Source organism: Psittacula echo, assembly GCF_963264785.1.
Source record: "Psittacula echo genome assembly, chromosome: 4".
Lineage (NCBI taxonomy): Eukaryota > Metazoa > Chordata > Aves > Psittaciformes > Psittacidae > Psittacula > Psittacula echo.
Genome location: NC_137738.1, coordinates 121,950,019 through 121,973,188, shown reverse-complemented (window position 1 = coordinate 121,973,188; position 23,170 = coordinate 121,950,019). Strand labels below are relative to the sequence as shown.

The window sequence follows — 23,170 nt, the reverse complement described above, 5'->3', positions numbered from 1 at the left end:
GCGCGGCGCTGAATGCGCTCCATTAGCATGAGAAAAGAGGAGCAAAGCTCCGCGCCCAGCAGCTAAAGAGCAGCTCCGCGGGCCGGCGCTGGGAACCCGCTTGATTGGTGTCTGTGTGGGGGGAAGCAGGGAGAGAGGGAATTTATTTGCCTTAAATCCCGGGGACACGGCCACAAACACCAGCACCATCACCGCCCCCCTGCCGCAGCTCGCTCGGGTGATACCGTTTACCCTGCAAATCTAATTAGAGATCGCGGGGACGTTGATGCGGGTGATGGAGCCCGCGGAAAGACCGGGAAAACCGAGGAAAATAGGGGAAAAGGGGATAAAAAGGAGGTGAAAGGCGGGGCGGTGTTGGAAAGTGGGGAAAACCACAGGCAAACCCCGCTCGGGTCGGGCTTAGCGGCTGAGGCGCCTGCGAAAGGAGCCGGTGCTTCTCCGGCGGCATCAGCTTGTTCCCGAAATATCGCTCTGCGAAGGAGGAGGAGGGAAAATGGGGGGGGGGGGGGAGAAAGGGAGCCAGAGCCCAAAGAGTGGCTCTGCAATTTATTCCGATGGGTGGCTTTTAAGAAGCTGGCAATTTGAGGCGGCTGGGTGTTATTTAGTGCAATATGAAATCAAATGATCCTATTTCTGAAATAACAGTGTCTGCGAGGAGAAGGGAAGGCTCCAGGAAGCGAATTTGCTCCCGATAGAATTGTCGTTTACACCCCGGCTCCGGCCTAAACACCGCTGGGCTGACACCGGGGAGGGAAAGAGGGGGTACATCGGGAGCTGGGGGGGGACCCCAGCACTAATCCCCCCCGCTCCGGTCTTTGTAGGCAGCTGAGAGCAGCCTCTCTGTCCGCATTACGATCCCCGCTGAAGGCACCTCGCTGCGCCGTAGCCCCGGTAAGGGAAGGGGGACCAGGGGTGATGGGGGGAGGAAATCCCGGCCCAGGGCAGCCGGTGACCGAACGGACCGGTCCCCACGGCCCAGCGTGTCCGCCGTGTCTGCCTTCATCATCAGATACCGGGGCCATCACGGGACCGAGCGTCCCTTGCGCCGGCTGCAGCGGGGCCGCGCTGCCGGAAGGATAAATCCACCAGAATGAAACCGCCCGCGGGAAACGACGGGGAAAACTGGAAAAGACCGGACAGCGGCGGGCGCGGGGGGAGGCGAAGCGATCGGCACCCACCTGAGTCCGCTCCGACGGGGCGGGAGCGGCCGCGGGGCTCCGGGAACGGCCGCGGACATCGCAAGGGCCGAACGATGCCGTTGCCTCCTCCGGCTGCTCGGAGCTGATGTGTGTGGGGATGTTGTCCTTCCTCTTTTCCTTCTTTTTCGCCTTCTTTTTTCCTTCTCCCGGGTGGCGGGGGCCTCGGTGCGACGATCCCAGATTTCACCCTGGCTATGGGATACCGGCTATGTGATCTCTAATACAGGGCGGGGGATAAGGGAGGAGAAGGAAAACCAGGCGAGCGGCGTGTATTAATTGCGCAAGAATAAAGGCTTTCCTCGGTCAAAAGTTCCCTGGGTGGCTGCAGTGGTCTGTGCTGCGCATGGGGGGCAAGACCCTGCTCTCGGTAGCCGGCACCTCGGGTTGCTCCGGCTGTAGCCGCGCTGCTGTGGAGTCAGCAAAGGCCGAGGGCCGTGCTCAGATGCTCAGGTCCCCCCCAGGCGCTGGCCCTCCTGGAGCTGGAGGTGTCCTGAGTGGTTCCTGCCCACACAAACAGCCCAATGTTCTGCACTAAGCCAGCGCAGACCTTCAGCGGTCACCGGTCTCACCTGCTGACACAGGTCTTTTTTATCCAGGAGGAATTTTCAAGCACCATCTAAATGCACCATTGGAATATTTTATATTTTCCATCTCTTCCCAATCCTTTTATTTTTTTGCCAGCTTCTGCTTCAGGTTCCTGTTCCTGGTGTGGTTATTTGCTGCTGCACGCACTAAAGGAAGTGCAGAGGCAGGGCCCAGCGGTGCCGCACTCTGAGCAGCGCAGTGTAATTAATTTAATCGTCCTCTGCTTTTAAATGAATGAACAGTTTGCAGGTGTGGATCCTTTCGTGCATCACTAGGACAATCTCCTGCACAGGACAGAGGGGAAAAAGCTTAATAAATCACAGAAAAGCAGTGCGGTGGTTTGGGAGAGGAAATGGGAAACACCGTGTCCACTTGGAGCTTCATTTCAAAGAGCCAAAGCATTCGGAGGAGCAGCAGATAGTTATTACCCCACGTGAAATGTGGCCTGGCCCTGCAGAATGCACTTGCTGAAGCACAGACCAGCTTCTCCAGCACCACACGGGCTCCAGACCTCGGGCAGGAGGGAAAATAAAACAGAGGCAGCTACTAAACAGTGACCAGAAATCAGTGCAGGTTCACACACAGTTCTAGCTCAGGGAACACATCTATTTTCCATGTGTGCTGCTGTTTCCCTGGCTTGCTGGCTTTTGTTTTAAGGTCTCTGATAACCGGCAGATGTCTTTAACAGGGTTTAAATATTTTGGGGTTTGGCAGCGAGGGCTTCCCAAGAGGCTCTGGCTCAGTGTCAGCCTGAAGAGCAGCACCACCGGTTCGGAGCAGTGTCAGCTCCGAACCGCCCCAGAGCTTTCCTTTGTTTCAGCCCTTGTGTCGTGGAGCACTTGTTGAACCTGGCAATGAGTGCATCAGAGTGGCTGACAATTAGGAAATAAACAAATATCATTTGAGGCAGTTTGGAGCAGAATCCAGTAATGCACGGATTAGCTTCTGATGTCGTTATCATATCGAATATTATTCATCTTCTGATATTGCTCTGCGCAGCAGCATCCCCTGCTCAGGAAACATTGCTTTATCTCACTACGCAAAAGGCTTCATTAATCAAAGCAGACAATGGGCTGGGTGATCCCTGTCTTTGAGCCAGGCTTTGGATCCCACAGGCTTTTACTTTGTCTAAATGCCTTGTCCCTGTCAGCGCAGAGAGAGACTTCAAACCAGGCCGCTGCAAAGCGCGGTGCTAAGAGGAAAACGCTATCTAGTTCACTTGGAGGAATTTCCCGGTTATTTTATATTTCCCCTTTAATTTTCCATGACTTGTAGAAGGAAAGGTTTTTGGTATTTCAGTCAGCACGAGAGATTAATCCACACAGTTGTTAAAATACTGATGAAACAGCCTGATCCATTGATCTCTGTCCTTTACAGCAGCAGCAAGCAGTGTTTGAATCACAGGAGGTGGGAAACGGATGGTGGATGGACAGCTGGGAATAACACTGGTTATTCCCAGTTATGAAGCTGCTGTTGTCCAGGAAGAGGATCCTGGCAGAAACATGGCAGGGTCTTGACTTGGTGTGGAGGACCAGCACGTTTGTGGCCAGGAAAATGTTGGGATGTGAAATCCCAGCTCTGCTTCCACACGCTCAGCACAGTGTTGTGAGCACACGGCCATGCACCTTGAGTCTGGCAGGGGCAGATCTGAGCCCCATGATGGACATTCTCCATCCCATGCTTTTAACTGAAGCTGTGGTGGTACAGGGCACTCCAGGGTGTCAGGTTTGGGTGGTCTCAGAGAGGAGTCGAGCCTTTTGACTTTTGATCTGCTGGGATTGGCCCAGTTCTAATCCAGCCTCTTGTTTCTCATCTCAGAAAACCTAAATTCAGGTCTTGTTTCTCCAGGGACAAGGAAAATCAACACCATCAACCTCTTCCTTCCTCTTCAGACAACCACAGATACTTGGATAGGGAATTACCGGGAAAGCAGAGACCCGAAATCTGCCAGACGTCCCCTCCAGACCCTTGGCCATGGAAAAGCCAGGTCGCAGCTGGTCTCTTCTGGTGTTGGAGCCTCTTGTGCCATGCAGGAGACTCAAAATGCACTCAGGTGGCATGTGCTTGTATCTAAATTCTTTGGGATTAATACAGACTTCACTGACAATGACATTACCAGGGACTGTTCAATTATGTCAATAGGCTTTGGATAAGGCCCTTGTGTTCTTAATAAACATTATATGGTTTTAAATGCTGTAGTCTTGCTCTTAAGGTTCTCATTCAATCAGTCATTACCATCAGCTCCGGTGTTAGCACTTCACCTGTCCTGCCGACAGCAGAACCCTCCTCCATCAGCCATGTGCTGTCTATGCCTCAGAATGTGCAATAGCAGGTTTCAGGGAACTGTAACGTTTAATAAAAACCTTCTATTCACTTTAAATGTATTAAAATTTAAACATGAAATTCAACATGTTAATTACTGTTTCCATGCACCGACACTGACAGTTGGAAATGGAGCCTCACAACTGCTCTGCTGAGATACGTTGACTTCTGTTATTTGCTCTTTGATTACTAATGTATTATTAGTGCTCTTCATTCGGGACTTGAGTCATGAACAGGAAGACTTGTATGGGCATTATGGAAATTCTTTGGTACGTCTTTTACACAGCCATCAGGAATCTAATTGGGGAACACACAATGTATTCAGTCCTGTCCTGACGCGTGGGCAAACTGAGTGCATGGTCACTGCCCGAAGTCACGAATGCAGAGAGGGAAAACCTCTTCTGGTGCATCCCAGGCAAATCCTTTTCCCAAGAAACCACCACTCACCAGCGCCTCCTGTGTCTGGCAGCAAACTGGTGGCAGGGAAACATTGAGGCTCTCTCCGTATCTCAGCCATGTGCCTGCTGCAGGCATCGGCGCTTGCAGCCACTCGCCCCTCTGGGTTTCCATCCGGGAATTCTCTTCGATGCTTTTGAAGTCGTGATTTGGTTTATCCTAACCCAGACCTTCTCAAGCAGCGTTTGTGTTTCTCAGTTAAGTGAAACCTAGTTAGGGGGAAATCAGAGGGCCCTCGATCTGTAACAGCTCATCATTGAAACATCATCATCACCCAGCAGCAGTGTGAGGGGGGGAGGCTTTGTCCCAAGACACCCTGCGAGAGGACATAAACAATTTCTGCCTCATATAAAGAGCTTCCCGTCTTGCCAAGCCCAAGGAGCACCCTCTCCATCCCATAGGATTGGATCCAGGGCTGTGGCAGTCAGTCTGCAGTGGGTACATGCTGCGGAAGGATCCATCACCCAGGAAAACCCCTGGACCCCATGGCAGTGAGCTCTGATAGATGCCAAGGGCTGGCTACAGGGGAGAGGGGGAGGCCAAAGCTGATATACCCAGATCATCTGTAGCAGCTGGGAAGTAAAAGCACAGACCAGACAAGAGGGCAGGGCAGGCAAACTGCAGCAGGGATCTTGGGGCAGAGCCCTACAGCACAAAAATATCCCAGCAGCTGAAATGCAGCAGTGCAGGTGTGTTCCTCCAGTCTCCTATGTGCAGCCATGCCTTGGGACACTGACCAGCTCCTTCCCAGCACCACAGAACCCGCTGGGCGCTCACAGGAAGGAAGGTGCCTGCAAACCACCATGGAGCTGCAGCCGGGCCACATCCTGGAGCGTGGGCACACAGGGTGACATGGTGACATGGAGCGAGGCAGGCGGGCTCTGGAGGCACCCGTCCCTCAGCCCCTTTTTCACCCTACAAAGATCATTTCCTCTTCACTTTCTTCTCTCTCATCCCCCTGTTCTCCTGCAGGTGAGTGCCCTGGAGCCAGAGTGAGGCCAGTTCTGCACCTCCATGGATGATGTAGTGTCTCCAGAGGAAAGCAGGCTGCTGAAAGCACACATGGTTTCCCTGAATTAGAGAGTGTATAAAGCTGCTAAGATGATTGCACATCAACCCCTGCGTTTGAATCAGGGGACGCTTTAGTTTGGCAACTACTGGGGGAAACCCCATCATTTTGAAGTGCCTTTATAAGGCAGAAGGAGGCAGATTTCTTTGGCAGTTTTACAGCTTCTATCAGATTACATTAAAGTGAAATTAAAACCTTCTGAAAGAGGCATCAACTGCTGACGGGAGAGCACAAACCCAGCACTGCTCCTCCACCTCCTTCTCCTCCTCAGCTCTCAGGGCTGGGAGAAGCTGTTGTCAGGATGCCAGTCATGAGGTTACTGGTGAGACCCCGGCCCCTCACATCCATTCCACCATGGTCCATAGGGAAAATCCAACAACTGCCAGGGACAGGACAGCCCGGGAGGCATAAACAGAATGGTTCTGTGGCTGGAGGGTGGAGGTTGAGCCCTTTCAGCTGAAAGCTGGAAATCAGAGTTCAGGAATCAGATTTTCCAGTGCATAAATACAATTTGTCATTCCAGATGGGATAGTTTTGTATTATCTCAGCAAGCACCTGAGGTTTAACTTTCCAGACCCAAACCTGGCGTGTCACCAGTGCCAGCTGTGGAGAGCCAGATTCTTTGCCTGCTTTGAAAAGTAACAGATTTCTAGCGTAGGGAAGTGTTTTCTTGGTCAGAGCCATGCAGCTTTTGGCAGTTTTGTGCTCTGACAGTCAGCAATGCATCTGAAATACGTGTCAGCCCGACAGAGCAGCTCTCATGGCTCACCTGAAATCATACTGAGCATCCTGAAATAACAGGTTTGTGTCTCACCCGTGTCAAAGGAGTGAGTGGTTGTTTTGACGTAGATATTCCCAATAAGAGTTGGTACGAGTGACCGTGGGGGGGAAATAAAAGTAATGTAACTATGAAGCAACCAGGAAAACCTTTTTATTTCCCTTTATCTGTCCCCATGGCTGAGCAGGAGCATCACTCTGATACAAAGGCTCCAGAGAAGCCCCAGTCCTACAAGTAACTCTTGAGCAGGTCTGGGGAATCTGCAGCTGAGATGCCAAAGCTGTGGTGGTCCTGGCTTGCAAAGTCAGGATCTGGAGAAAAAATGCCCAACTTTAGGAATTTCAGCAAGCTCAGACCCAGGTTTCACCTGCTGGTTCTTGTGAAGATGTGGCCTCGTGATGCAATAGAGGTCTCTGCAGCACGGCCTCACTTTTAGTGAACACAAGGGTGAGAACACACAGTGTGTCTTTAATTAGGAGAGAGTTTATGTGAACTTGACAATAAAAGGCTCCTGGATCAGCAAAGTCTTTCCTTGGAGTAGGGAAGCTCTCCTGTGAGCTGGAGCCTCCCAAACCTCATTGAGCTATTTATTCATGGTGGATGCATGCAGGCTAAGCTGGGCAGCAGCTATGGTTAATCAAGTGACAGAAGCTAATCTGGGGTCTGTGAAGTACAGCTATATCAGCTTAGAGCTGGGCTGGTTCAGCCTGGAGAAGGCTCCTGAAGGGGAGACCTGAGAGCAGCTCCAGTGCCTAAAGGGGCTGCAGGAAACCTGGAGAGGGGCTTGGGACAAGGGCCTGTAGGGACAGGCCAAGGGGAATGGCTTGAACCTGCCAGAACAGGGGAGACTGAGCTGAGCTCTTAGGCAGAAGCTCTTCCCTGTGAGGGTGCTGAGGCGCTGGCCCAGGGTGCCCAGAGAAGCTGTGGCTGCCCCATCCCTGGCAGTGCTCAAGGCCAGGTTGGACACAGGGGCTTGGAGCAAGCTGCTCCAGTGGAAGGGGTCCCTGCCTGTGGCAGGGGTTGGAGCTGGAGGAGCTTTAAGGTCCCTTCAACCCAAACCAGGCTGGGGTTCCATGATGTAAATTTGGTTTATTTCAGTCTGACGGTGTTGAAAACCACTGGAACAGGGATGGATCCCGATGTGAGGAGCCCGGCCCACGGTAGCCTGGAAGCTCCAGAGCCCCCGCTGCTCCCTCCCAACCACAGCTGACACTGTTGTCACACAGAAGTTCTAATGAAGAGTAATTATGATGATCCTGTACTAATTGTGCACTGATTGCTGCTCTAATCATGTTTATGCATTTCCCATCTATGTGCAATTCTGCCTGTTGATGTGGTGTCTCTTCTGCTCAAATTCAACCACTGGTGGTATTTAAGGGTGCTCTTTTGGGGTGCTGGAATTTGCTCACTGATTTGGCAATTTCCTCTCAAAGGGATCCAAGTTTTTTACCTGGAAATGAAACAAAAGCGCTTTTATTTCCTGTTTCCTTTACCAGCAGGAGAATGAACACGGGGCTGGCCAGGGCCGACCCGGCAGTGTGGCTCCTTCCCGCGGCTCCTGGTGAGAGGACACAGATGAGCTCTGCTCGCTGGAGAAGTGGGAGCTCAGGGGAGCAGGGATCGGGATCTCATTGGGATGTTTGATTTCTGTGCAATGGAAAGAGGCCGCTTGCATTTTGTGGTTCGGTTTTGAACCGGTTTTTAGCTCGGTAAAAGCAGCCGTTGCAGGGGGTCCCTGTCACTGTAACTGCCCAGCAGCTCCCTGTTCTCATGGGAACTGATGTCCCAGCGCCTCTCAAAGCCCCGGTTTCCCCTTTTTCCATGGCACGGAGATCACCCATTGCCTCACCCGGCTCTGGGCAGGCTGGGCTCTGTTCTCAACACCAGCCTGCAGGCAGGGCACCACAGCCATTATAACTGCAGTGACACCGAAATGAACGCATTTAAAACCATTATATTGACAGATGCAGTAAGAATTCGGGAACAAGAGCTGTAAAGTTGGCAGTCCCCAGGCTTACCGGGGAGGCCTCTGAGGTGGCCCCATCTCCCCCCCCCCTACTGGCCGGGGTTGCCCCGGTGTCGCTCTCACCCCGCAGTGCCCAGAGGCTGGCCCCGCGCCGCCCCTTCCTCGCCGGGCCGCTGGGCAGGCCGCGGCGGGAGTCGGCCGCTGCCCATAGCAACGCGGGGCGGGGCTTCCGGGGCGGGCCGGCCGCGGTGCACGGCGGGAGCGGTCACTCTGGCATCGCCGTAAACAGCGCGGAATGAGCGGTGCCGGCGCTGTTTGTGGTGGGGGTTCCCACAGCCCGGAGCCTGGCTCCCCTCTGCCCGGCTGCCCCCGCAGCCCGGAGCCCGGCTCCCTCCTGCAGCGCCTCTTCCGCAGGTGAGGCTCCGAGCGGCCTTGGGTTGGCCGGGCCCCGGCAGCGGCCCGCGCCGCCCTCCAGGCTACAGAGCCTCCGGTGGGCCTCGCCCGCCGCTCCGGGGGAGGGCCGTAAGGGGCGGGCGGCACCGCGGGCTCCGCCAAGCCTCCCTGTGCCCCTCCCGAGGGGACGCGCTGCTGTCCGGACCCTCCCGGGGTGCAGGGGGGGTCCGGGTACCGCTGATCCTGCGGGAGGAGGGAAATGGGGTTCACGGGTGCTCGTGGGCTGTTACCGGACGGGGCTGCCCCGATCCCCCCCGGTGACGCGGGCAGGGCTCGTGTGTGCGCTCTGCTGCTTCAGCACCGTCCTTGCTCTGGTTGGTGTTGGGAACAGGGACAGCCAAGGCGTCCATAGCGCCTGGCCGCTGTGTTCTCTGCTGGTCCGGGGGCTGAGTGCTGTGCTGGTGTGCTGGGGGAGGTTTAGATGGAGCTGAGGAACAATTCCTGCCCCAAAGGGTGCTCAGGCATTGGAACAGGCTGCCCAGGGCAGGGCTGCAGGCACCGTCCCTGCAAGGGTTCACACCCCGTGGAGACGAGGCCTCGGTGCCATGGGTTAGTGGTGGCCTTGGCAGGGCTGGGGTAAGGGTTGGACTGGGTGAGCTTAAAGGGCTTTTCCAACCTGGCTGATTCTGTGAGGCCATGAATGTGCTGCAGACCTCTCATTGCCGGGCTGGTGTGCTCCCAGAGCACTCCTGGCAGTAATCACAACATCACTTGTTACTTTAACCAAACAGGCAAATAACATCAGTGCCGGTGTCTTAGTGTGGGCCAGGTGAACGGGTGTGCACAGATGCTTCCCTTATAGGTGGCTTTTCAATCCTTAACAGCTGTTATTTTGGGTGTTTCCATTTACGGGTGCTTTGGGGGCTGTGGCTTCAGGGAAGAAGCCAGTGGGTGCAAAGGGGCCGTGGCCTGGGGGAGCTCAGTTACTAGTGGCTCCTCAGGAGCTGCACACCATTAGCGATGCTCCTGGCCTGTTACTCGCTGTAGTAACCGCAGTAGTTGGGGTCAGTCAGCACTTTGTTCCTGCCCAGAGGGAGCCTCTCAAGGTCACTGCTGTTAGGGAGCTGGTTGTTTAAGCAGTGCTGGTGTTCTGTCCAACACAAAACACTTTGGTTTCTGGGTCTCAGGTGTGCAGTGTTAGCAGAAATAACAATGCTGTGGCTACAAGAAGAGAACTGTGTGTGTAGATCAGTGCTCCTGCCAAGCTGCTGTGTGTATCTTCACTGGTACCCTGTTCTGGTCTGGAATACCATGGGCAAACTGGTATAACTTGCTGTTTAAAAGACAGGACAAGGCTATCTAAAGTGTCTTTTATTGTATAGGAATTGCATGGAAAGTTGTGTCCCTTGATAGGGAAGATACTTTATCTAAATTGTGGCATTAGAAAATGGAGAGGGGAAGTTAAAATCTGCCTGTTCTAGATCACGAGCTGCTTTAAGGTGTGTCTTTGTGTGCAGATATCACTCGTGTTAGGAGTAGAGGTGTCTTGTGCTCCCAAGAGCTTGCTCTGTGTGAGGTTTGGTCACCTCTTTTGTAGCTTCTCTGTTGTCTGAGCTAGGGCTGCGCTGGCACTGCGCAAACGGGCTGCCCTTCTTCAGCTCCTCTGAAACCCCTGGGCACGTAACACACTTCGATGTCAGCTCCTCTGCCCAATTCTGTTGCACCGAAAGATTGGGGAGTTATTTGTACTTGGTGGTGCTGACAAACAGGAGTCTTTTTGATGCCAGACACCAGCTGTATGCTGCTGTCGCCTTTGGGATGGTGCTGCAGAGGCAGTTGCCTCTGCAGAAGTGACACCTTTTATCTAAACAACTTTTTAAAGTGTGAAATATGAAATCTTTAGTTAAATCACTGCAGCGTTTCACCTTCTGCTTCTGCACTGATCTGACTCCAAGTCTCCTGTTCCAAGACCTGGAGTACTCAGTAGCTGTTCCACCCCGGACTGCATCCTGCTTCTGTTCACAGTTGTGCTTGAACAAGAGGTTGAATGTGATGGGGAAGCTGCTGCTTGGCTGTTGGTGAACTTGAAGGGAGTCCTCATGAGGATTGCTTTTCCACCTCTTCTCATACGTCTCTTCTTAAAATCTCTTTTCTTCTTCTTAGTTGTTAAGAACTAAGTATCTTAGTTCTGAAGTGCTTGAGAAATTAGCCACCCGATACAAGCTTCTGATAGTCAGCATGGGCTGCCTTGAAGCTTGTGATTTAAGGTACAGCTATGGGGTTTTTGCACTTATTAGACTCCATTGGTCAGTTTTATTTTTCAATACTCATCCTTTATCCAATCTAAATGCAGAGTTACTGCGTGCATAGGTCTCTGTGCAGGTCAGGGGTGTCTGTTGTGTGTAGAATGATCAAGGATTAGGTTTGAGGTGTCAGAGATAATAAGGGAAATGTGGTGGACAGTTTACCTTGTGTTTTATACAGTCCTGACCGTGTTGTGGTTACTCAGCACTTAATCTTTGGTGATTGCCGGTGAGAAAGACAGGGTTTGAGTGTGTGGGTGATGGAGTAAATGAATTACACAGCTAAGTGCTGTGCTTAACACTGTAACTAACTTTGCCATCAGCTTTGCTTTTCAGACAGGGGGGCCAGATGCTTCGGACTAAGGGTGATTTGCTGTAAACTGTACAAATACTGAGAAGTTCTGGACGGAGGATGTAAACCAGGGAGGATTATTAGCTTCAGACATACCTGCTGGGGTCAGTCGTATGTAAATGGGTGGCATAGTTTAGTGTGAGGTGTCCCTGCCCATGGCAGGGGGGTTGGAACTGGATGATCTTAAGGTCCTTTCCAACCCTAACTATTCTATGATTCTATGCATGTAAATGAAGGTGCTAAACCGGCTCCTTCTAACCCAGAGGCCCAGTGTCTTGAGCAGGTTCTGGTGGATGCAGCTCAGTGCTCAACAGTTGATTTAATGTCAGATTGGTGGATTAAAACAACCATGAAGAGAGTGTTCCTTACTGCTCTGGGAGGATTGCATTGTGCCCAAGTGCTGCACAATTTTCTGTGCACTTATCTCAACAGGGTATCGTGACAGGAGTACCGTTATTCCTGCATTATGGATGCAGGACTGAAGCACAAAGAGATGAAGGCCTGGTATCTTGAGAAATACTGAGGCATCTTTGCCCTGCTGGTGTAAATGGGAGGTGAGGGATCAAATATTGCTGCAGATCGATGCCTGGTGGAATGCCACAGATTAGAGAGAGCTTGTGGCTGAGCAAGGAGGTGAATTCTGCTCTCAAATCCCAACCTAATGCTCTTTCTCTGTAGACTGGAGATTCGGGGCTGTTTGAAAATGGGCCACCTGGATCCTTAAAACCTTCGGAGGTGTGTTTTTTGTGCTCATCTAAGAAAAAAGGTCAATGAGTGACTGTTTGTGGGGTTTTAGTGCGAATTTGTGAAGAACTGACATAGTGGGGCAGAGAGCTTTGGGGATTCCTCATGTAAAAAAGGATGTGATGCAGCAGAGTGCCTGGAGCGATCCCTCTTCTGCTTCAAGCTTCTCTTCAGTCCCTGACACACAGAACCTTGCCAGGACCTGGGCAAGCAAATCCACAAGCCAAGTCTTGATTACCTCTGCTGCAGTGCTGGGGCAGAGCTGTGCTGCAGAACACCACGAGCTGTGCACTCACCATTCCAGGCATCTGTAACGACGGTGCTGAGAGGCTTTTATCTGGTGTTAGTTTTGTATTGCTTTGCCTTGAGAAGACCTTGCTTGCATGTTCATGTGCTGTCTAAATAGCTGTAACAGCCTAGTGAATGGGATGCTGAAAGCCCACACTGGCAGAAGGGAAACTTCCAGGAGCTGAAGGATGGGATGTGCTACTCCTGGTATCGGAGAATGAGAAACAGGACTGGAGCCAATGGCTGTTCATGTCCATGGGCCTTTGTGTCCGTCAGGATATCGGTGTTCTTCAGGGTCAGGAAAATTACTTCTAGAAGTGTAAAAACAAGATCTTGAAATCTGCTTTTACTTGGCTGTCTGTCATGTAAAAGGAAATTGAAAGGATGAGATCCCAGATGAAGCGTGGCTTTTAAATTGCATACATGACACGAAACCCTAATCTTGTTTCAGCCAGTGGCAGGATCAGATGGCTAAAATGGATGCCTTGATCTCGGAGTAAGCAGCAGAAAGGGTCTCTTTCCCCTGCTTCCCTCTGTGCCAGGCAGCCGGGAGGAGGTGGATGTGTGTGGCTGGGATGATGCATGGCTCAGAGTGTGCAGGTCCTTAGGCTAATAAGAATTTGATCTTATGTTTCGATTAGCAGCTTGGGGCACTGCTTTGGTTGCTGCAGGCTTTGTAATGTCAATCTTCTGGAAGCTTCTGTCTTAGCAATTAAGTTGTTTTAATGTAGAAACATGAAATTAAAACCACATTAAAGTAAAACCCACTCATGGTGTGGTTGCTCATCCTCAGGTGCAGTTTGTAATTACTGACTAGTGTCAGCTTTACTCCTCTTCCTCACAATAGATGCTCTTTGAAATAGATTGTCTATGGAAGCCTGTGGAGTTTGTTCTTGAGCCACGGGCCTATAACCTTGTGTTGCTTTGGGCAGATACAGATGGCACATGGTATTTTCTCAACCATAGATACTATTGGTGGTTACTTCTGCCTGTTCCCCTCCTGTAAGTTCTGGCAGGTTGTGCTAGTAGATGTACTTGGCTTTAATGCACAGATATGAAATGGGTGCTTGATTTTAAGTGCAAATTGTTAGATAGCACTTGGGTAGCACATTGGGTCTGTAAGCTGGGAAGGAGCTGGGACTTCTTGGAACCCTATTTTAATGTGTTGATGCCTTCCCATGAGGTGTTCTGGGAGGTGTCGTGCTCTGTACAGTGCTTTGTTTCTTGCTTTTGTCAAATTTAAGTTGTGAAAGAGTTTTCTCTTACTGTATATTGTTTGTTTTCTTCCAGTGAAGCCGAAAGAATGGAATTACAAAGAAACCTGCTAGAATACAGGAGGTCGGATGCATGCCTGTAAGCCTATTCAAAAGCTTCTTATAGGCTATTTTACTTAGAAAAACTTGGGTATCATGGAATGCTTTCAGAATGTTGTTGTCTTGAAGGGTTGTTTTATAACGAACTTAAATTCATATGTTAAGTATAATGGAAGATTCTTGTCTCTAAGTTATTAATGAAATAACTTCAGCAATAACAGAACTGCCTTATTCTATTAATGCTAAAATATGACTATATTGGTAGTAACCAACAAGAAATTGGTTTTGTGCAAGTTTTATAGAATCACTGTAGCATAGTTTGTGCTACAGAGTCCTGGGATCCTATGGCCTGAAAGCCTCAGGAAATCCTAGAGGATAGTCTAGGGTCTGGTCCTGCTCCTTGGATTTTCTGCATTATCTGTTAATGTAAATTGTATATACAGTCTGTACCAAACCCCACCAAATCCTAAACTATAAACCAAGGGGGATATAAACCACAAACGAAAACACACAGCAACAAAAGAGGGCTGGGAAGTGCCTCAGCCACTGTTCCATTCCTCTCCTCAAATGGGTTTTGTAAAGTTCTTGAGGCAACTTTTCCACCTGGGACTGAGGGCTAGGTGCAGTACTGGCCAGGCCGCTTGTGTGGCTGCCCTGCAGTCAGGTAAGGAAGTAGGTCTGCCTGGAAGTGGATGTGTGTTTTGGGTGGGTGAGAGCTGGTTTAGATGGATTTTCAGCTGGGTGACTTCTGGCCTGACCTGGCTGCACGGCAGATAGCATTGGCACAAGAAAGAAAAGCTGGGAGTGAAAGATCCCTTTGGTGGCAGTGTGGATTTAGTTCAGCTTAAAGCAGTTGCGTAAACTTAGCCCTGATGTTACAGTTGGGCTTCCAGAGCACATTCTTCTAAATGCAATTTTCATTTTGATTTAATGAAATAAGTGACTAAACCGTAATCCATTTAAAACAAATTTGCAAGAGTTTATGAATATACTTTACCCGTTTGAGCACCAAGCTCCCTGTTCAAAGCTGAAGTTACGTAGCAGACATCCTGTCAGTTGTATGAGGCTTTGGATGGTTGTGCAGAAAATTGTGTCTTGCTTTATGGCGAGCAGCTCCTACAGAAGAGTCAGGCCATATGTGTCTGAGGAAAAGGGGCTGTAATAGCTGTCTTTGGGTTATTTTCATACTCAAGTACAGTTTCTTTTTCCTCTGTAGAATGAAACTCAAATACGTGAAGCTGAAAAACTACTTGAAAGAAGTACACAAGCGCCAGGAAGGAGCTCGTCTGCGGAACCAGACCCTGCTGGAGGAGTTTGACCAGTTTGAGGCTCGAATGAAAGCTTCAAGCTTGGAGATGACTCAGAAGATGGAAGTAACTTTCTATAAGACCTAATGTGTTAGTGTTTACTGCTGGTACAGGGTGGCTAAATAGGTTTTGTCTGAGCATTATACCCATCAAGACTGCAGATGTTAGTGATACCTCATTGTTTGTTCTGGAGTGCTTAAAGGGGTAATGCTGGGGATTTGAAATGAGCCCAAACTGCTGGTGTGTGCTGCTGCAGAGCCTGCTGTAGCTGCAGAGCTCGTCAGCAATGCTTCACAGAGCTCTGTGCAGTGTTCTGAGTGAGCCTCTTTGGAAGCAAGGGAGAACAGAAATCAGAAAGATTGTTTGTATGCCTTATGTGTTTGGAGCCTTAGTGATAATAAATCAGCGTTGTCTAGGTTAGGACAAAAAGTCTTGAGTTATAATAGTTTTGTAAAGGCTTTGTTATTAACTGTAAGCTTAACTGCAGTAAAGCGTTTATTACTCACAAATATCAAATACATTTCATGGCAGTTGTTTCAGGACATATTTCTAATGTAGTTGGTGTGAATACCCTGAGTATCCATAGTTAGCCCTGGCCCTGCTTATCACTGATGCCACTAATACGTGGAGTTTTTTGGGAGGTAAGATCTGGGAGGGAAATGTGCTTACACCTGCAGTGAGGAGCAGCAGCAGCTTCAGAAGAGTTCAGCAGGGGCTGTGTCTGCCCCTTGGCCATTCCCTTGTTCTAACTTGCCAGAAGAGAGGAGGGAAGGAAACAAATCAGCTGTGGGATTTTAGGCCCCTGTGATGTGGTACTGACACAGCCCCTACTTTGTGTGGCTGTCTAGAACTCAGCTGGGATTGGGTTTTGTTTCTCTGGAATGCTGTTTGAATTAGGATGGGAGCAGGGTTCTCAGGGTGAGCTGTTCTCCCTCTCTTCTGTTCAGGGACATGCACAGCTTGATCTGAAATGGTAAAACTTAGACTGTGATCTTCTTAGAAGGATGTGTCTAAGAGGAGAAACGAATTGGGCTGCAATGTAAAACCAAGGGGATCAAAAGGGGAAAAAGTGTGAAGTGATGCAGAAGTTAGAAATCAAACAAGCAAACCTTTCTTTATAGTAGTTTTTGAAGCTTTGCTCTTAATATGCTCTGGAAATCCCACACCAGGAAGTGTTACTGAAGCTTAGTCTGAGTAGGGATGTAGAAGCAACAAAGTGCTTTATTTTATGTGGTGTGCTTTTCCTGTGCTCTGGTTTGCCTTTCACTAACTGCATCACGGTAAAGGGCAAGAAACCCTTCGTGTGCAGTTCTTATGTTAGAAAAGTTCCTTTCTTTCAGTAGCTAAATGTACAACCTGAGGTGTGAGCCTTGGTCCTCTGTAAAAAGCATCAGTGCTTTTAACTAAGGGTGTTAATGCAGCGTTTGGTCCCTTTTGAATCCTCAGAAGCTGTTTGTCACATCACTATAATGTGACAACGAGCCTCATACAATTTGTACTGTGGTTAAAACAAACCCACCCCAAACTTTGGGGGTTTGATGTCAGTTGTCAACTAAGGCTCCTTCTGAAATGCTGGTAGGTTTGCAGGGACGTCTCTCATGTGGAAGGTGCTGCCCTTGACTTCAGTGGGGGTTGTCGGCTCATCCCCTGCCTTTGAAAGTCGGGAATCCCTGGGAAAGAAGCAGATCTCTTGGGGCAGCAGTTCATTTCCATGCTGACAAACCAGTAGCCTGGTGAGCACCCTGTGGCTGCACACCCACGTTAACAAATGCCTGGCACAGCTAGAGCCCAGCAGTGCCTGCTGATTCTCTTAAGCCTAGTGCATCTGGTGATGCTCACAGAGCCCCTTTTCCTTGGTTACCAGTAGATGAGAGACGGTCCCTGGAGGACTGTGTGGTTTCCCCCCTTTTCTTTTCTGTTTTCCCTCAAAGCCGAGCAGGATGGGGGTGCTTTGATGCAGGTTTACTCTGTTGTTTCTATGGATGATTTTTTTCCTCAGCAGCCCTAACGCACCCCAGTTTGAGTAGTGGTAGGTTGTAATGTACCGGCTGAGCTGTGGTTGTGCCATGGGTTGATCTGGGTGCGGGGTTCCATTCACTGCTTCCATTTTGATGCTCCTGTGCCATCCATTTTATTTTTGCCAGGTTAGACTCCTCATTCTGAGCTGTTCACAAAGCGGAGGTTACGTAGCCTCTGTGTCACCGTTCTGAAGAGCCACTTGTCATGGATTGCATGAAAATTATGGAGCTTGTAATCGTTGAATCCATTCTGGAAGTACACAGAAGGAAATTATCACTGTGTTCTCTTTTCCTCGAGGGAGAATGCCCTTTAATAGTGCTTTCATAGCTGTGCACTTCTCATTATGTGGCTGTAGCTGACAGAACTTCTTTTGTTTCTGAAATACCCACCTTTTCCCCCCTGTGTTTGTGTCTGCGATTCGTTCGGTCACTTGTGTGAGTACAAGTAAATTCACGTCAGCATTCAGGGACAGTCCAGCAGTTACGTGGGAGTTTGTTCTGAGCATCTTTATGGTGTGGTTAGGTTCTGTTCCCTGAACTCGTGTTTACAGTTTTTGGAGCAGTTTCTGTTACCTGGGCAATAGCGGAGTCGCTGAACGTGCCACTGAAGTGGAGAGCAGGGCTGGTGAAGTTAATTGTTTCCAAGCCATATTTTCATGCATATTACCTGGCACAGAATAGGTCCTGAAGTGCTTTTATTGAGGGCTGATGTAACTTGTTATTGGGCTTTAGAATTACTAACAAACAGGATTAATTATAGGTGCTGCCTGTGCTTGGCTTTTAAGCAGTAGTCCCACAATGAGCACGTTACATCTGGTCAATTAAACAGTGAAGTGGAGGTGAGAAGGGTGTGTGTGGTTGGTTGTACAACACCACGGCAAGTTGCCTCTCGTGCTGGGTTGTTCTCTAACATCTGCCATATATTTTTCCGTCAGTGAGTTGTAAGCTAATGTATGTAAAACAAAACCAAATTTGAAAGCTCCCTTCATCCCGAGGCAGCAGAGTCATTGTCTGGATACAGCAGGAATAATCTGGCATTGCAGATGCTTGTTGGGATGAAATAAATTGGAGTCAACAAGTTATTCCTATTTTGTAGGATTCTAAATTACGTGGATGAATAAATGTGTGTTAAAAACCTGCAGAAGATTGTGTGCAGGCAACATCAGTTGTACCGTGGAGCAGGAAAAGGAGGAGAAAATGGGATTTCTGGCTTCTTAAACATAGCCCAAGTGAAAACCGCTGCCAGGACACTGCATTTTGAAGCACAGTTTGCAAAGTAACATTTTGATTTGTGGTGCTTTGGGATTTTTGTTTTTGGCCTTCAATTTTATGTAGTGGATTTGTTCCCATTTAGGCATCGCACAGAAGAGAAATTAAACGCATGTTATCGCTTGGAGGGGGTGACTTGGCAGCAGGAGGTGACGAGGAATGGGACTGTATGGAGCAGGTAATGGGAAGGAGGGGGTAATGTGTTTTGTGACACTGATGTGCTGCCGCGCGAGGAGCAGGCGCGGCTCTGCAGGCTTTGCTGGGCAGTTGTGCTGCAGCGTGTGTAGTGTGGAACATTGTTAGCGCCCGGGTGAAGCAGAATAACCTGGGGAAAAAGTGCAAGTTATTTCAACCAGAGAACTGGAATTAGAGAGAGGGGAGCTCTAAGTGCTTGTATCCATCTTCCTGTTGGGTTTTGTGCCCAACAGTGGGAGAAACGGTCTTGACTGAGGAGGGAATATTCTTAATGAATGATGGTTAAAAACGCAGCAGTCGATTCACAGGGTGTCTTTCTAATTTTGTGCGTTTTGACCTTTCCTCAGAAGCAGCAGAAGGAGATTGCCTATCTGAGGAACAGACAAAAAAACTGACAAGGAATACTTAAATGTATTCCACTGTATATCTGCAGTAATGCAGGCTTCTAATCCCTCCTCCTATCTCCATATAAATGATACAGTTCAAGACCATAGCTGTTTTCTTCACTAAAAGCAGTAAAGCTCTTTTAGATGAAATGTCTAAAAACATCTTGTAATAACTTGGAGCATGCTGGCAAGAGTAGTCACTTGTGACTATGTGTGAAACCCCCTCAGCCAGTCGATATTGGAATAAGCAAAAGCGGCAGCATCACTCCATTATTCAGCAAAGCCAACAGCGTGCTTGTCCCTTAGGCTACAGCATTCATTAAGAAAAGCTTACTGGGCTGAAAGCTGGGAACAGATGATAACAGGATATGATTTTCATATTTAATGCATTCCTTGGAAGAGTATGTGTGCTGCAGATTGATAGAAGAATCAACTGCTACTTTACCAAAAGACTTTCTAGTTTGCCCTATAGCTACCGATGGAATCATTCAGCCAAGAAATTAACTTTTTCTCCTTTTACCTGCTTTATGTATCTGCTAAGCAGGCTGCCTGGCTGCCAGTAAATGTTATTATGCAGTTAAATGTTTGGTATTTAAGACTCTTATCAGAAAAGAAACAGAGGCCACACTATTTTGTTTTTATAGTAGGAGGCAGGTTTTTGGTTCCCTTTCTTCAGTGCATTAGCAGTCGTTAATCTGAGTTTATAGGAAGTTTTCCCTGTAGATTAAAAAGTTAAAAACCTTGAATTTAGAGCCTTCTTTAAACTGCAATATACAAAGCAATGAACCCGAGCAACCTTGACCTATAGAAGCAGCCTCCAGCAGCCTCTGAATCATGGGTTTAATTCAGATGTGTGTGAAAAGGTGAGTTTGTTATTGAATGCTGGATTCCTCAATTAAAAGCTGTCAGTGAAGGAGATGTGATTTCTGACCTATGGAAAACTTTGCACAGATACTGGAACATCAAAGGCTCGCCATGGAACTTGGATGTTTAACAACTGTTGATGGATTGTGGGCAGTGTAAGAACTCGATGCATACCCAAATTTGTCACTTTATGTTGAGCTATTTGCTTGATTTAATTAGTTAGTTGAATTAACAATGTGACTGTGGACTCTTTCATCCCCTGCCCCCTCCTTTCTCCTTCTCATCTCCCTCCTTAAATACGAAGGTAGCTGCAACTGAATTGTGCATCCTTCTGCCTTGTCTATGGGTTGTGTCTCAGATCTAATTCCTTTTTTGTCAGACTGGTTGTGCCCACTTCCCACCACCTTCCCCCCACTTAAAATCGGCTTATGATGTCCAAAACACAAGTGTCCTCAGTGTCATGGCAGTGAGTCAGCACATGCTGCTGGTGGTGTACCCAGGATGCAAATCATCACAGCTTGGAACTGGTTTTAATTTACCTGCAGTGGTTTCCTTCAGGCTGGTCAGGATGGCAGTGACTGTGTGATAACCTGGTCAGTGATGTGCCTTGGAGACTAAGGAGGGCAACCACAGAAGCATCCTTCCAGAGATGGTCAGTGTCCCAGTGGTCCGAAACCACCAGTGTGAATATCCACTACTTCCATGAGCAGATGGAAGGGATGTGCAGCCTTTAGGACTCCCAAATTTTATGGTCAGAATTCATCTATCCAAACAGTGTTTGTCTGGAAAACCATGATTCTCCATGGAGAGGGCTCGAGCACTGGTCTTCTGAAGCCAAGTGTGACAGCAATCCAGGGCTGCAGGTTGGAGGAGATGCCCTGTGCAGCAGAGGTCCTCTTCAGCTGCAGAGCTGTGTCACGTGGGCTTTGGAAACCTTTGGGCCATGGAGTCTGACATCTTCATCTTCAGAGCATTTCCTTGAGGTCTTCTGCACATTTTGGACTTGTGCACCTCAGCAGAGCCTCACTGTTGGACGTGGGGCACCAGCACCTCCGATAGATGCCCGAGGGTGGCGGTGCAAGCCCTAATGGAAGGGACTTTTCTTCTTATCTTTGTTCTCTTCAAAACCACTTTGATAATAAAGAAGATCATATTTGTGACGGGAGGGAGAAGCAGGGAGCCGGTTCTCCACCACCAAAGAGAGGACTGTAAGTGTGCTTTGTGCAGAGACTGTGTTCAATTCCTGGCTCGAGTGACATGAAGTTCAGTTGTTTTGTTGACTATTTTAGGCAAGTCTACACACTTTTACTGTTGTTTTGGGTGCTAAAAGCAGTACCTGAACCAGCATCATCTGCCACACTTCTGCTTTGAGAATGCAGAGGCAGTAAAGAGATGATTTTTCTCAGCAATCAAAGAGGAGCTTGTTAGAGATGTGTCTGCTGTGGCTCTGCAAAGCACTTGTACCTATCTGAATTGCATTTGTTTTGGAACACTACATTCAGGAGCTGTTAAATCCATAAAGTACTCACTGGAGTCATTTTAAAGCAACAAATCCAACACCTGAAAAGTAATTAGGAGGAACCCGAGAACGGCGGCGGTGGAATAAGCTGTGAACTTAATCTGAGTAGCAAACTTTTACTCCTTCTTAGAATAACTTCATGGCTTTTTGTTCTGCTGCTTGTTATGTGGAATTTGAGCTTTTTTAATGAAACTTGGTCACAGACTAGACAAGATGCCTTTGTTTCCTTTAAGCTGGGCTTGGCAACTGACTTTGTATGGTAGGAAGAGGTCAGGCAATGAAAGAGAGGAGAGAGGTGTGGAGGTGACTGTAAATTCTCCTGCTGTGATTTGGGGCTGAACAGTAAGCCCTGCTTAGTATGAACAATGGTATTACGGTAGCTAATTTTGGCTTTGCATAAACTGGTGGTGACCTTTTAGTAGTAGTGGTGGCGGCAGCCACTCCTTCTAAATTGTTCTGATTGAGTAGGTTTACAAAGGAAAAAAGGCAAGTATTAAACCACTGGGATCTGAAGCAGAATGATTTTACTGTTGGAACTGTTTTTATGCAAGTTCAACAGTTCTTGGAGGAAAGGGCCATTCAAAATGTTTCTGCTTGGCGCCAAAGTTGCCTCGTGGAAAATGAGATTTCATCTCCGTGGTGTTAGCTGAGTAGTTGTTCTTTCTCTTTGGTGTGATTTAACAGACAGGGAAGAGCAGAAGGAAGACAATGCAGTGATTCTTGCCTCGTTCTTATCTGCTTTGTTGACATGCTGTGAGCAAAGCTGGATATAGAGACAAGCCAGCGATGGCAGATGTATGTCTCAGACTCTGGGGACCCTTCCTCATCCCGTTGCCTTTAGAGAAGACCACGAGAAGAGCAGCAGGAGGTGGCTGCTCAGAGCTGCTGCTGTGGGTGGCTCCAGAGGGGCAGCTGTGCCCTGGTCACTGCAACAGGGTCCTAATGGTTGTGCCTTAGCTTTGGGATGCTGCAGTACCTAAACCACAGGCTGCCAGCACCTGCTCAAGTCATACACAGAGCACAGCCCTTCCTCTGGAGTCATCACTTCAGCACATTGTCACGGCTTCGGTGAGCAGCTTCCTGCTTTGGTCAGGGTCTGAAAAGCCTTTGCAGGAGCCTAATCTTAAAGGTTTTCCTGCTTGCAAGACCAAGTTACCATTTAGATTAGTTTGAGTCCTTCATGTTCTTCAGTCCCTATAGTCAGGTTGAAGGTGCAGTGTGCTTTTGCCACCAGTTGTTTTGCCTCACAGAGCTTCAGTTGAGGTCCAGGCTGTTGTTTTCTCACTAGGATGTGAGAAATGTGTGCCAAGTGTCTGTATAGTAATAACATTATAGAAAGTACTTGCATTTGGTGACACATTTCTCTTCAGAAACCAGCATGCCGTGCTCTAGAAGGTGAGTTTGCAGTGTGCTGCCTGTTTGTTTCCTTAAGCCATCTCCCACCTGTGTTTTTCAGATGCCATGGACAGGAATCAGCACCAGGACAACTGTGCCAAGACAACTCCATCACCCAGCGACAGGCTTTATGAGTGACCACACATCAGCCGTCTCAGCTGATGAGGGTTTGGGCACCCAGCAGAACCCCGCTCAGCCCACAGAGAGCTGCTCAGCGCCTGACCCATCTTTGTGCCTTCCATTACTTGAAGGACTTGGTCTGGAGAGCAGAAGCACTGATTTAGAGAGGGATGCATCAGTGGAGGGAGCAGCGAGACCTGGGGACGTGGCTGCCAGTGAGGAAGACTCCGAGGAGCTCATCTCTTCAGCTTCTGATAGCAAACCAGGTACCCCTGAGGAGGAACAGCCACAGGGAAGCATCCCAGGTAGAGCGGGATGCGTTCCTGTCC

The 23,170-nt window shown here is 49.0% G+C and overlaps 2 protein-coding genes across 4 annotated transcripts in view; both read left to right on the top strand.

The window, feature by feature from the left end:
- The first annotated feature begins 8,657 nt into the window (after window positions 1–8,657).
- Window positions 8,658–15,665, top strand: LOC308219909 (centrosomal protein kizuna-like). The gene is made up of 3 exons (XM_080615515.1): window positions 8,658–8,789; window positions 13,746–13,808; window positions 14,985–15,665. The coding sequence occupies exons 1-3, from the start codon at window positions 8,671–8,673 to the stop codon at window positions 15,160–15,162; spliced, it is 360 nt and encodes a 119-aa protein (XP_080471641.1). The 5' UTR covers window positions 8,658–8,670; the 3' UTR covers window positions 15,163–15,665.
- Window positions 15,666–18,344: 2,679 nt separating this feature from the next.
- KIZ (kizuna centrosomal protein) overlaps window positions 18,345–23,170 on the top strand; it is a 37,078-nt gene continuing 32,252 nt past the window's right edge. For 2 of the 3 annotated variants that reach the window (XM_080615512.1, XM_080615514.1), the window contains exons 1-2: window positions 18,345–18,540; window positions 22,783–23,146. In XM_080615512.1, the coding sequence (XP_080471638.1) occupies window positions 18,475–18,540; window positions 22,783–23,146 (430 nt within the window). In that variant the 5' untranslated portion in view covers window positions 18,345–18,474. The remainder of the gene's footprint in view (window positions 18,541–22,782; window positions 23,147–23,170) is intronic. The other variant, XM_080615513.1, reaches the window with a different exon arrangement.

What these genes read in the sequence shown, in the direction of transcription:
- LOC308219909 (XM_080615515.1), top strand. Translation starts at nt 8,671, where the DNA reads ATGAGCGGTGCCGGCGCTGTTTGTGGTGGGGGTTCCCACAGCCCGGAG. An exon ending in CTGCAGCGCCTCTTCCGCAG is followed by an intron (nt 8,790 to 13,745) that starts GTGAGGCTCCGA and finishes GTTTTCTTCCAG; the next exon opens with TGAAGCCGAAAGAATGGAAT. An exon ending in AGGAGGTCGGATGCATGCCT is followed by an intron (nt 13,809 to 14,984) that starts GTAAGCCTATTC and finishes TTTCCTCTGTAG; the next exon opens with AATGAAACTCAAATACGTGA.